This window comes from Corvus brachyrhynchos, unplaced genomic scaffold, assembly GCF_000691975.1.
Source record: "Corvus brachyrhynchos isolate BGI_N302 unplaced genomic scaffold, ASM69197v1 scaffold633, whole genome shotgun sequence".
Lineage (NCBI taxonomy): Eukaryota > Metazoa > Chordata > Aves > Passeriformes > Corvidae > Corvus > Corvus brachyrhynchos.
This window is the reverse complement of record NW_008237435.1, coordinates 3282110-3295085: the sequence shown is the minus strand read 5'-3', so window position 1 is coordinate 3295085 and position 12976 is coordinate 3282110. Positions and strand designations below refer to the sequence as shown.

The 12976-nt window shown below is 35.8% G+C and overlaps 1 protein-coding gene across 4 annotated transcripts in view; it reads left to right on the top strand.

Moving 5' to 3' along the window:
* The window catches only part of CUNH8orf34 (chromosome unknown C8orf34 homolog), a 128481-nt gene that overhangs the window by 28689 nt on the left and 86816 nt on the right, over positions 1-12976 (top strand). For all 4 annotated transcript variants that reach the window (XM_017731250.1, XM_017731252.1, XM_017731251.1 and 1 more), the window contains 2 exons: positions 3720-3889; positions 7716-7882. In XM_017731250.1, the coding sequence (XP_017586739.1) occupies positions 3720-3889; positions 7716-7882 (337 nt within the window). The remainder of the gene's footprint in view (positions 1-3719; positions 3890-7715; positions 7883-12976) is intronic.

The following is a 12976-nucleotide window of genomic DNA, read 5'->3' as shown; positions in this document are numbered from 1 at the left end:
AGAGTGTTTCATTTAAATGGATTCTTGTAAAATATCTGCTCATATTAGCTTTTTGTCAGTACTTAGAGCTTTTTTGCAAGACAGGGATAGAGAAAATATGGCACACAAGATCGGTCTTTCAGTCAAAATTGAATCTTTCAGTTTGACCTATCTTCTAAAATTTCTGAGTTCACTGGTAGCCTTGCAAAAAAAGCAAAAAAAATTCCTAAAATTAATGCAATTAAAACAGATTTATTATAAGAGATTCCCTTCTTTTTCATTTACGTCAGGCTTGCAGAGCTTGGTGTTCTGTCTCTTGTGATGATTCAGCCTCCGTCTCTAGGCCATGGAAGCTATGTAAAGTCAGAAACTGGCACTGCAAGTACACTATGTAAGGAAAGAAAATAAGGGATGCCTTATCAGTCACATATTTTAAAACTAAAATGCAGAGTTAATATAATACAGATTTCTGAACTGACTCACCCTCCGTGCCACTGAACAGAAACTATTGAAGGTTTTTAGGAAACTGCGCACTTCCATGCATAATGTGAAGGGTTTAAGGTAAACAAAGAAGAGCTAGGATGTTAGCCATTCTTTGATATTCATAGAGTTCTAGGCTGAAAAAAACTCTAGAGAAAAACATTGAAGAGTGAGACCTGTCATAGCACTGTGAAATTTGTCTGGAATTCCCAATGATATCTTTCAGTCACTTCAAACATATTAATGTGAGACACCTAAGTATTAGAGATCCAGAGTAAGATCCAAGCAAAGACCTAAAAATTAATAGTAGATTTGGACCCTCAATGTCAATATTAAAATTTTTTTCTATGCTGTCTAGGACATACTTTCTTCTTATATGTAGTGTACTACAATGGAAACATGTTACAGTTAATAAAATAGAAGAAATAGCTATTCTTAAGTCATAAAAACCCCCAAATTTCTTCTCACCCCGAAGTATTTCTCACTATGGAGATTCCCTCAAAATCCATATCAGAAAATAGGAATATTGAGCTTTTTAAGTGATGCGTAAATAAATGGATATACAAATGTTGTGGTCTCGGGTAGAGGTTGCATCCAGCAACCACATCTCAGCGCAACGTGAAGAGGAGAATCAGCTGTCCTTCAGTCTTTCCCTTCTTTTCCTAGTCTCCACATAAAGGAAGCTTGAGTGTGTCAAATTGGTAGCCACTGATGTGGATAAGTGGATGACGTTCAGGCTGCACCATGAAATAGTCCTCTTCGTTTTAATGCAAATTTAAATGCCTACCTGTACTGAAAATATTTCACTGCACACTAATGTCACTGTCAATCTCTTCTGCTATTTGTGGGGGAATGTAAATTGGAAATCAATTAAGATTCTAAAGTTTATATGAAAAAACCCAACCAAAACTATAAAATGTTGTTTGAGAACAGAATACTTCATCTCAATTTATTGCAGCTTTGAAATACAGTGCCAAATAAACATCCTGGTTCTGAATAGAGCTGTCTCTGATTCTCCATTTAGTGTTTTCACTGAGTGCTTATATAGTTAAAAGGAGGACAATAAATTAGGTCACTGAAACTGTGGTGTACTAATCTAACATGAGTCAAAAAGGAAAGCAAGTGGTAAAGTGAGGCAAAGCATGTACATTACATTACATTACAACTATGTAATGTAAATTACATCTTTGTTAGTAGAGTATATGAAAGTGCTACTTTAATCTCTAAAATGCCTATGAAAGAAATAAGCATAGCGAGGACAGTCATAGCATTCATTTTTTACTTATTCATACATTGATTTTGCAGTTCATAGTGTCAGGAAAAACCTACAGTACAGAAAAAAGGGCAAATTTTTAGGTGCTTTGCATTTTCACTTAAGGGACTGAAATCTTTTAGCAAGATTGATATTGCAAGTTATTCTAACTAACTAGTTCCAGGAAAAATTTTTATTAATTATTAGAAAGTATTCTAGGGAGAAAGAGAAGGGTAAAATAGCTAGAATAATAGGAATAAACCTCGTAAGGGGCCAGGTGGTTCATATTTAAACTAATAAAAGCACCTTGTGTAATGAAGGCATTGTGGGTAGTGAAATAATCTTTTTTCTAAGCTGACAAGCATATGATGGTAGTCACACCTGTGACAAGTTACACTTGTCAAGTACCCAGAGGTGACTCTCATCTAGTATACATTACCTGGCTATGACACAGCTCCAAGTAGATGCACAAAACATGTATTTGTAAGTACATTAAAAAATGGACACCAGTGGTTAAGTATCCTAAAGCATCTGAAGCCACAGATTCAATTTTCAGTGGTCCTTGCAGAAAACAAACATTGTATGAAAGTGAATTAGTCAAGTGGTGGACAACTCTGGGCAGAGGTGTGGAGAGTGTGGTAAAGCACTTGCTGGCACATTGCAGAAAGCAGAAAAAAAGACCAAGGATGAGTGAGTCAGATCCAGGGCCTGGGTTACATTTGACTCTCAAAATAAAAGGTTCTTGTGCTGAGCAAAATCGCAGCATCTAGCCACAGGAGGGTAAATATATTCATACTGAAAGCACTTTGCAGCCTTATTTTTGTTTTATTTTCTTTCTTTCTTTCATTTCAGTAGAGGCCTCTACTTCAAACAGTGCTTTTAACCATATCTGTTTCAATTAGGAGGAGATTTCAAAAGTGGTTTGTTTTTAGGAAAGAGAGAAAATATGGTTTCTAGGCTATGTAGTCAATGTGCTGTACTTTTTCCAGATGCTTTTTGTTTGGAAAGCATTCTTTTATGGCAGGAATATTTATTGAGGCACTAAGGTAACAGCCAAGGATTTGCTTTCCTATAATTTTCACTCGTTAAATGTTAGGAATATATCTCTCCTAATTAGGCACACTGTGTTTGAAATGTCTTTACTAGCCTACGAAGAGTTTAATTAAAGAAAAATAATTCTTCCTATCCCATAATTTCATATCTTTTTTTTTTTTTCTGGTATGCAGGTATGTTTTTTTTAGTTTGACTGTACTGTTGTACATGACCCTTTATCTACAACCATTCTAGTAAAATTGAAAACAGAGATACTCACTACATCAGAATGCTTTTTCATATAATTTTAAGGACAACTTGTTTCTTTAATCTAAATTCCTGATATGATGGTGCAAGGTATTGCTATTGTTTTGAATATGTCAGTTACATTTTGCTTGCTTTTTGTAATCCTGTCCAGCTTATTGTCCTCCAGTAAGTGGTTAAAAATAGTTTCAGAAATGCATTTTATTCAAATGTTAATACCATTTTCAAAATAGGAAGATACATTATGTAAAGCCCAGCAGGGTTATTTTTAAAATGCAAAATGCAGATGTATTTATTAGTTTTGCATAAATTCATAATGCAAATAAGAGTGATGCTATTAATCTACAACAGTCTTTTGGTTGGGTTTTTTTTATACCAATTAATGTATAATGTTGCTTAGCAGAACAGATACACTGAAGGTTTTAAGAGCTGTACATTTATTAAAAAAAAAAGTGATTTTTCTACAGTTGCAATTAAAAAAAAAGAGGCATTTGAGGCATCAGGGTACACAAATATCTCTTGGAATTTTGTTAATGGGAAACTTTTCATTAGTCCATTATTGTTTCTGGGTATTTTGTAGTCTTCTGAAATGATAATGTAATGTATTGGTTTTGTACTTTTAAATTTTTTTTTCTTTTCTTTCTCTATTTACATCTATGTTTGAGACCAAACAGTGCATTGTTTCTTTTTAAAAATTTTTATTTCTCTTCAGGACACAGCAGGTTTCAACACCCCCCTTCTCAGACCTCGTGTGATTGGAGAATGGATTGGCCGTGAAGAGAATGATGCAGATCCTCTGGCTGCTGAGATGTTGCAGCCACCAATACCAAGAAATAAAAATGAGCAGTGGGACAGTGAGGATAGCAGCAGTCCTGGAGGAAGGTGGGTGTTTGATCTGGCCTATAAAATGTATATTTTGTGAAACAGAGCTGTCTTTGTTACAAAAATTCTATTTCTGAGGGCAGAGTGCAGGGCTTTTTAATACCCATGCCATAGTGTGAGCACATGTAGAATAAATAGAAGTCATTAATATGTGACTTTTTTCTTCTCATGCTTTTATAGATGATTAACTTAATACCCATTTGCAATCCTATGGATTTATTCCCATGTGTAAAGCTAGGTATTTTGACATGGTTGGGGTCCATTGTGTAATAATGTTGTGATGCGTAGCTTCATTCAGATACTTCATACTCTTCCCTCTTTCCAGGATTGGTAGTAGCTATTTATTACTCTTCTTGACACTTTAGTGATAAATCTGATTTTCTCATTTAAAGGAGAGATAGACAAGGGAAGCAATATCTTTGTTATTTTTAACAGGACTTCCTAAATTCATTTTCATTTCACATCTCAGCTTTTTGATGTTAATAACAAGTCTTTCTCGAAGAGAAAATTTTGTTCTTTGCAGTAAATAACTTCTGAAGATTTATTGTGCTTGACTGAAAGAGTTTGTGCTTCAGCTACATGAATGAGATTATAATACAAGGAGTCCATTTTCCATGATTTAAAGATAAGTTTATCACAGTAGGTTAAGTACTCACAGCCTTGCTTTAAAAGGGATTCAGGTCTTTCTTTTTAAGTGTAAATCTTCTGCACTGCCTCTGTTAATTGGCTTAAACACCTACGTTTCTCCCTTAGCCTTGTAGCATTTCTCCTTGGTTATAACAAGTACTTTGACTGCAGCAGACACCTTTTTCTTCCTTTTTTTAGAAGGCAAAAACTCTCTGCTTTCCCTTTGAAAAGGTCTAAGGTATTCCTTCACTTCACATTCTTCCAGGTGCTTTCTATGTTGGAATTCAACTCCCTGTCACACTGAAACTAATGTGTGACTAGATGTGCTCTTACAGACTGCATTCATTAACTTTCCTCACATCTTGGGAATATTTGTTATCCATGAGTAGTTCATTTAATTAAATTATCGTGGGGGTACCTGTGAGTACTGCTATTTCAAAGAAGTAGCAGCGTGTAGTTAACAATCCCTCAGCCAGACCTTTGACAGGAACCAACACAACTCGGACTCTGGGTCTCTCCAGTGCAGTTCCTGGGAAAATAATGGAGTCAGCAACTGGCACTACAGCTTGATTGTGCAGACCTGGGTTCTTTTTCCTTATTCAGCAGTCCAGTAAAGGCACTGAATAAAGATCTGTTCCATGTTGCAGAGCAAATTGAGGATATTGTATCCGCTCTGTCAATAGAAAGGAGCAGAAATGAGCATCTCTAATTTCCAGAAGGAAGCAAAGAGGTCTAGTTCTGAGCAACAGATGATTCAAAGCAGCACATTCTTCTCTTTGTAGAGGGTGGTGCAAGCTGTGAGAAACCTCACAGCTAATGCTATAATTAAAAAATGTGATGAATGGCTTTGAGAGTAGTATTTGAGGAATCTTGTTGAGTAACATGACAAAATCAGGTTGCCTGGTGTGTGAATAAGGAGAATATAGGGAACTTTATGCCAGGAAAGACTCATGGGATACTGATATCTCTGTTTTTAGGTGCAGTAAGTGCTGAAGGCCTATTGAAAAATATGTATCGTTAAGTGGGAGTACTGATTTTCAGTAGAAATCAGTAACTACTAAATTACATGCAGCACATGGATTTACATTTGGTTGACTGATTTTATGTCTGGGATAATTCTTTGCTTCATTAGCATTTCATCAGCTTTTGTAAGGCATGTATAAAAATCATGTTTGCAGTCTTGCAAAGGAATCATAAAGTTGCAGAACTTCAAGATAGTGGTGATACTAAAATTGATGCCAACTATATATGGAAGTTTAGAAGTTGATCAAGATTAATCTGAATATTTAATAGCAGTTTACTAATAACTGGTGGTTGCTTCAAGGTCTGATTCAGTGTTCCTGTGAATTAAAGTGCTATTAGCAGAATTTGGAATTGACCGCCCACCAAATGCATGAGACAAGTACTAGGTAATGATAACTTGGTTTTAATGTAGCAAATGCCTCGTAAATCTAAAAACAGTGGGAAGAGTATAAGTTTTGCTATCAAAAGAGTGAAGTTATCAGTTGTAAAGAATTTTTATGTATTTCATAGTTAATGTAGCCTTAAATAATTAAATTACGTTTTTACCTGGCAAATGGAAGGGGGGCAATTTGAAAAATTCCCATTCAATGTTTCCAATTTTATCTTGTTAAATTTTATTTAGCAACATTTCTAATAAAAATTGATAGGTTATTGATCACTATTTATCAGGATTTATGGGATAAGCCGGCAAACTCTTAGAACTAATTGTAATATGCAGTAAAAGTATAAGAACAGGAAAGTCAAAACTGTAATTGTTCCATTATTCCTAGGTAGTATGTTTTGTTCTACCTGTCACTAAACATAAGGAAATGCTACATATATGAAACACTATATAAATATCCAGGGGATTAGGCATTGACAAATCATTGGTAGAGTAAGTGCCATCGGTGTCATGTGACAGAATCACCATTTCCTCCTGAAAAACATGCATTCCTGTGATGATGAACAACGGAAGCAGACATGTCGTTTATTTGAAAGCGTGGCCCAGTAACTCAAAAAAAGGAAAAAAAAGAGAGCAGCTGAAAGGACAGGTGTCACTACTATGACTGGGAAAGACAGTGTGGCCAGTCTGAGGTAGCTGTATTAGTGATGTCTTTTCAAATGGATGAAGGGTCACCTTTTTGCCCTTGATGTTCTGGATTGCTACAGTGGAAAGATTGTGTTTGTCACTGGTTTTGCACTGTTCTCTGTTGCTGCTGTAAGGAAGGAAGGCAAGGTATTAATAAGTGATAAGAGACCATAGAAAAGTGCTGATGGCAATCCTGCTGGTACTGAGCTCATCTTTCAGAAATTTGAACACCGTGAAAATAGGATTAAACTCATTTCCAAGTCACTGTTAGTAGTTTTCTACATGAAAAATTTCTTGGAGGAATTTTGAGAAGATGCAAGGCTCTTGGGAATCTTCCTCCAGGGATAATGTATGTACATAATGAGGAATTTGAGTGTTTTTTATTATGATACTCTTGTCTCTTAGAGCGTGAAATGAACTAGAGCTTGCAGAGGCCCCATCCATAACCTGATGTCCTAAACTCAAAGCCCATTCTTCATCTCCAAGGTGCACTTTGTCTTATTAGTGTTTATCTTTGCTGGAGAAATGAACGATTGTTGATTATACTACAAATCATATATTTGCAACAATTCTGCCTTCCTGCAACACTGTAAGGACAGTCTGAGGTGTCACTCATGAGGTGCCCCTCAAGTGGGGCACCAGACTTCTGTCTGTTTTATGTTGATATTTTAAGGAATCAGAAATGGCAAACTGTAGCAAGTCCTACTTTAGACCCTTCTAACTTCTGTGCAATTCCAGTTCTCTGTTATTTAGGTCAGAGACAAAACTCAGCAAATCAGAAAAATTGTTATAAATGTAAGGCCCTTAATCCTGTGGGGTAATGGTATCAAAACCACTCAAGGGAGCAGTTCTTTGTTGTCAGCTTTTTGCTATGCATCAATGCCTTAGCAATACTGATTAGTAATTGACATCCTGTTTTCTATATGTGTAGCTTATTTAAACTTGATTAGTGCACATAAAGTCAATGGGAAATTTCCCAAATTCAATCAAATTTTTAGGTAGAAACTGAAAACACAAAATATTTTAGAACATCCAATGATCAGGGAATGAGTGACATACTTTGAAGAGAGCACCAGTAAGAGAAAGTTGTGCTTTCCTCCCTCACAGCTTAAAAATGGAGCCAAAGACCAAAGGATTAAAACATCAACAGCAGCAACATAAGAAACTGCTGGCTGCCATGCTTTCTCAGGACTCCTTTGATTCTGCTCAAAGCACAGCTCCATCTGTAACCGAAGAAGACATTGACAATGAAGATGATGCAATGGAACTACTGGGTAACTGCAAAAAATTATGTGTATTTTCTGAAATTTTTTATTATAAAAAATCAACCAGAGATTAGTCAGAAACTGCTCCCTATGTTTGAAGCTAAAGTATTCAGCAGCTGTGTGAAGGTTCATAGGGTTTAATGTGAAACTTTCAGGAGAAGTGTAAGGAAGACATAAATGTGTGTGAACAAACTCCCAGCTGCATCAAAATCCCATTAAATCAAATGCTTCAGGTGCTTAAAGTAATTAATTTGGTTTCCTACATAAATCCCTTCCAAGTTCTACTTGCAGAATGTATTTCTGTACAAGGAACAAAATCAGCTTCCCCATCTTTCATCTGGTTCTTCTTTTTCTTAGCAGTATCACAGTTTTAACTTCAGTAGATTTTATTTTGACTTACTAGCTACACAAAGATTATGTAATGTGAATTTGTAACCTCTTAAGAGGATTTGATTGTAATTTTCCTCTAGACTGTATTGTATCTTAAATTGCACTCTAGAAGGCTCGATGCTCGCTGCTGCCATCCTTTCCTAGAATTACTAATTGTATTTAATTAATAATAGTTCTGATTTTACTTAATAATCTCTTTTCTGCTATTTTTCAAAGTTTCAGTGTATGATGCTTAAAAGGTAGTCATGGATTTCAATGTTTTTTCACAGTTTCTGCTCTATGGAAATTTATGTGGGATCAAAGCATGGAAAATTCACAATATCAGAATAACTCAGCATTCTGAGTTTATGAATTCTGGCGTAATTTTTTTTTTCAGGTTAGACCTTAATCTAAAAATCAGGAAAACACATGGTGCTCTTTTTGCTTTCTATATTTCTGTTGTCCTTGCTGTAGTCTTCAGAGAAACATAGAGTATTTGAGTTTGGAGGGGACTGCTGGAGGTATCAAGCCCAACCTTTTCCTCAAAAAAATAAGCCATAGCGGGTTCTTCTGAGTGGATTTTGGCTTTCTCCAAAATGGAGATTCTAGAACATCTCCGAGCAGCCTGTTCCAGTGCTTAACTGTGCTCATGGTAAAAAAAAAAAAAATTATTCTGCATAATTGTGAATTAATAAATGATTTCCTTTTCTTTTCCAGTAGTTTTACGTTTGATACATACATTGTTTTTACAAGAAAGAAGAGAATGGACTGGATCACTCACTATTTATCTTATAAGATAGGATCTTACATTAATATCTGTGGAGACAGTGAGAAAAATGTATCCAATAGATGTATAGGTCGTTTCTTCCAGACACTTGACTCCCTAAAGGTGTCTGGAACCAGGAAGGCAGCAGAAAGGAATTATCTAGTGTCTTGACATTTGGGTAGAATATGATCTATGTACAGACTAGTGTTTTGGGGGTTTTTTAATAAGTACTTGATTGTAAGCATGCATTCTAGTTTCGTGCCATGCAAAACCTCCAATATCTTTCTATCATGCAGTTCATCAAAACTGGCTAAGTTTGTACAAAATCAGCTTAAAACTAAAGAAGTTCACGAACAGGACCTCCATTTTGGGTGGGGTGTTTATAAATGATTGTGAGATTCTGAGGCAAAATCCTGACATATTTGAGGAGTAGCCATGCTTGTAGTGATTATAATATCGCCATGTTATAGTAACGACCACTGAGAGAAAGTTCAGTATGCACATCTTGGTGTTGAAAGTGCTGTGCTTTGGAGAAACTGGCTTTTATTTTAATTCTCACTTTGCAATTTGCTGACAGTATGTGTGTTATATTCGATGTAATGGTTAGGCTCTGTTCTGCAGAACTGTTCAAAATTTAAGGATGTGACTGTGTTGCATAGGGCAGGTGTTCTAGTTTTCCTTTGAAGATAACATAAAGAACTTGAGTTTCTATCAGCGAATGTAGGTATTTTTCACTGCTATATTTTCCAGGTCAGTGACTGTTTGATACTGCGATTTAATTATTTTTTATTATGTACCACATTAATCCATTAACTGCTTTGATGCTTTTTACACAATTTATATGCAGTATAACTATATTCAAATCATGGCTTTCTGCTGTCACTGAATTCCAGGGCATTGTACCATATAGCTCATATTTGATTTGTTCTCTGTAGAGTTTAGTATTCTTTGTTTATTCAGCCCTTTCTTAAAAAATTACAAAACTTCATGCTTCTAAGTCAGGATTGTGGGAAAAAAAATTCTACTATTTAGAGCAGATGATTTAAAATGTGCACTACTTTAAATGGAGACCACAAACGTCTATCTTTTTGTGTGTTCAAGAGAGTCTTTTTCAGAATTTGGTTGATTTATTTAGATATTAAAAGAATGAAGCTGACTTTTCACATATTTTCTTTAAAAAAACCCCATCTGTCTAGGTGGGCCAATGAAGGTTTTAGCTGGAATTCTTTTATATTCCGAATAAAAGAAACAATTATATTGTTATCCATTTCAAAAGAAATGTATGTGCAAAGAAGGAAAAGAATGTTACAGGGCTATATTCCGATTTTAGTTATCACTCTTTTTGTGTAAGATAAGATGCGTAGGAGGGCTGTTCCCATGCTGGTGACTTTCTGAGTGTGTTCAGTTGAGCAGGTGTCTGAAATAGATTAGTGACAGATAACATCATAGTGGAAAGGATCTTCCTGACTTTAAAAAGCTGAGAACTGTAAATTTGCATGTGTTTGTAAATGTTAAAGGATCATGCAGTTGAGGTCTGGGACTCAAAATTATATCAAGGGGCTCATTTTTTATACATCATAATGCCAAATATTGTGTTTTGTAAATCTAACCAGGAGCTGAAGTAGTTCTATGAGAAACTCTGCAGCCCTTTTGGAATTCTATGATGTTTGTGCTTAAGCTGTCTTTCACATTTGGCTGAAGTCTATTGAGACTTTGAAATTATGTTATTCCCTCAGTATCTCACTGATGTACATTGGAGAGGACTGAACTGTTATTTTCCCTGAAAATGCTGTGAATATTGATTGTACGGTCACCAAAGCATGACTCGTTTGGTTTTAAAAAATCAATTATTTAAGTCTAAGAATATAATTGTTTAAGTGTATTGCTGTGCATAAGCATACACAGAGTAAAAGTATAAGGATTTTTGTAGCACACTTAGATATACATTCTTAAAGTTTTTACAAGTAAGGAAGATAAGAAAGACATTCTGTATTGTTTTACACAATAATGGTATAGAAAACAAATCCTGTGAGGAGCAGCTGAGGGAACAAAGGTTGTTTAACCTGGAGAAAAGGAGGATCAGAGGAAACTTATTGCACTCTCCACCTTTCTGAAACTAGGTGGAGTTTTCTGTCTTCTTGCATGTGATAGGACAAGGCCACAAGTCATGCCAGGGGAGATTTAGGTTAGATATTAGGAAAAATTTCTTCATGGAAAGGTTTGTCAAGCATTGGAACGGGCTGCTCAAGGAAGTGTCTGAGTCACCAGCCCTGGAGGTATTTGAAAGATGTGTAGATGGTGTCACTTAAGGACATGGTTTAGTGGTAGACTTGGCAGTGCTAGGGCACTGGTTGAACTTCATAATCTTAATGGTCTTTTCCAGCTTAAATGATTCTATGATTCCATGATATTTAGTCATAATGCTCAAGCAGCAATTTCTTGGTTTTGTCCAATCTTTATGTGTGCTCATGGTACTAAAAACGTTACCATATGTTAACAGATGCTATGGAATAGCTAACTCTGTAGCACCACTCCAAAGGGTACCCAGGAAGTTGACTCACAAAACCATGGTTGAAGTGAAAGGTGGTGATAATTGAAGCCAATTTCCTTCAATTGATGCATATGCCAGTCTGTATGATTCTGAAAAGCCTCTCTGATTTCAATGCAAATAATCTTATATCTGAGCTGAACTTAAGTGTTTGGAGCATCAGGGCTTGTAAAACCATCTCTTCTTTTCTTTGGAGCTTGTTTCACAAAAATAATGCTTTTTTTCCCATAATGTGTAAATCTTAAGTGAAAGTTCAGTGATTGTTTGCCTCATGTTTATTATCTGTAAATTCCTTCTATACAGTAACAAACCAGAATCTTTAAAGATAGAAATGTACTTCAAGTAGTAATAAACTTTTCAATTATTGCTATGGGAGGTACCTGATGTGTTCTGTTTGCTTTAATAACTCTTCTTCTAATCTTTAGAATTTCTTTTTTCTTCAAGAGCTTTTTAAATGTTAATTTTTTAATCATTATAACACCCTTGAAAGGTTATCTGGTAATATGTTTACATTTTATAACAAGAGGAGATAAATAGAATATAGTGGAGATTGCATTTGCCTGAAGCTCATTTGATTGTAACTCAAGTGTCTGGTAGTCTACCCTTTAAATATCTATACTGTTTTTCTAATGAGTCTTTGAGTCTTTAATGAAAGGGTATGCAATCTGCAGTGCTTTCAGTACATTTCCTCTGGTTTGACAGACGTTCCTGATTTCCTTGGTTCCAGAAGGTCTTTGACAACATGCAGGAAACTGACTCTAGGCATGATAAATTATACTAATACTAGCAACAAGTTCTTCCTTTTTATTGACTTCCTAGATGAACAAAACCTCCTCCATTATGTGACTAGAATACATAATTTTTCAGAAAAGAGGCCACAAAGCCCTGGGAAAGATGATGTGAGTTGTACTACATCTTCAGAACAGTTTTCTGGCCTGTAACCTATTTTGTTGTGATTTAAGTAGAATGATTGTGTGGGAGAAAGATGTGTGAATTGCTCCTCATGTTCCCTTTTGCTGGTCTTCTGTTTTTGGAAGCTACTGAGAAATCAGCAAAACTACCAGTGGGCATGTGCCATGTAGGGCACGCACAGACAATGACACCCCTGGGAGACAGGAGGCCTCCTCTGCCTGCAGAGACTGGCTGTGCTATACACTGAAAAGTTTTCGGTGGCAGATGTAGTGCACTGGTGCCAGTGTGTGTAACAGATGTCCACTAGAAGAGCACTTGGACTCCATCCAGTGTGGGTTTAGGTATCTTTCTGAGGTAAAAGTTCAGCAAATACCATATTCAGTTTTTCTTTTTTTTCTGCAAATATATAAAGTCACTGAGCAAGAGAGATGCGCAGGTCTGTTTAATGTCATTCATGGAGTTCATTGATTTCAGTTCATCTTGTGGCCCTTTGCTAAGAGACAGAAAT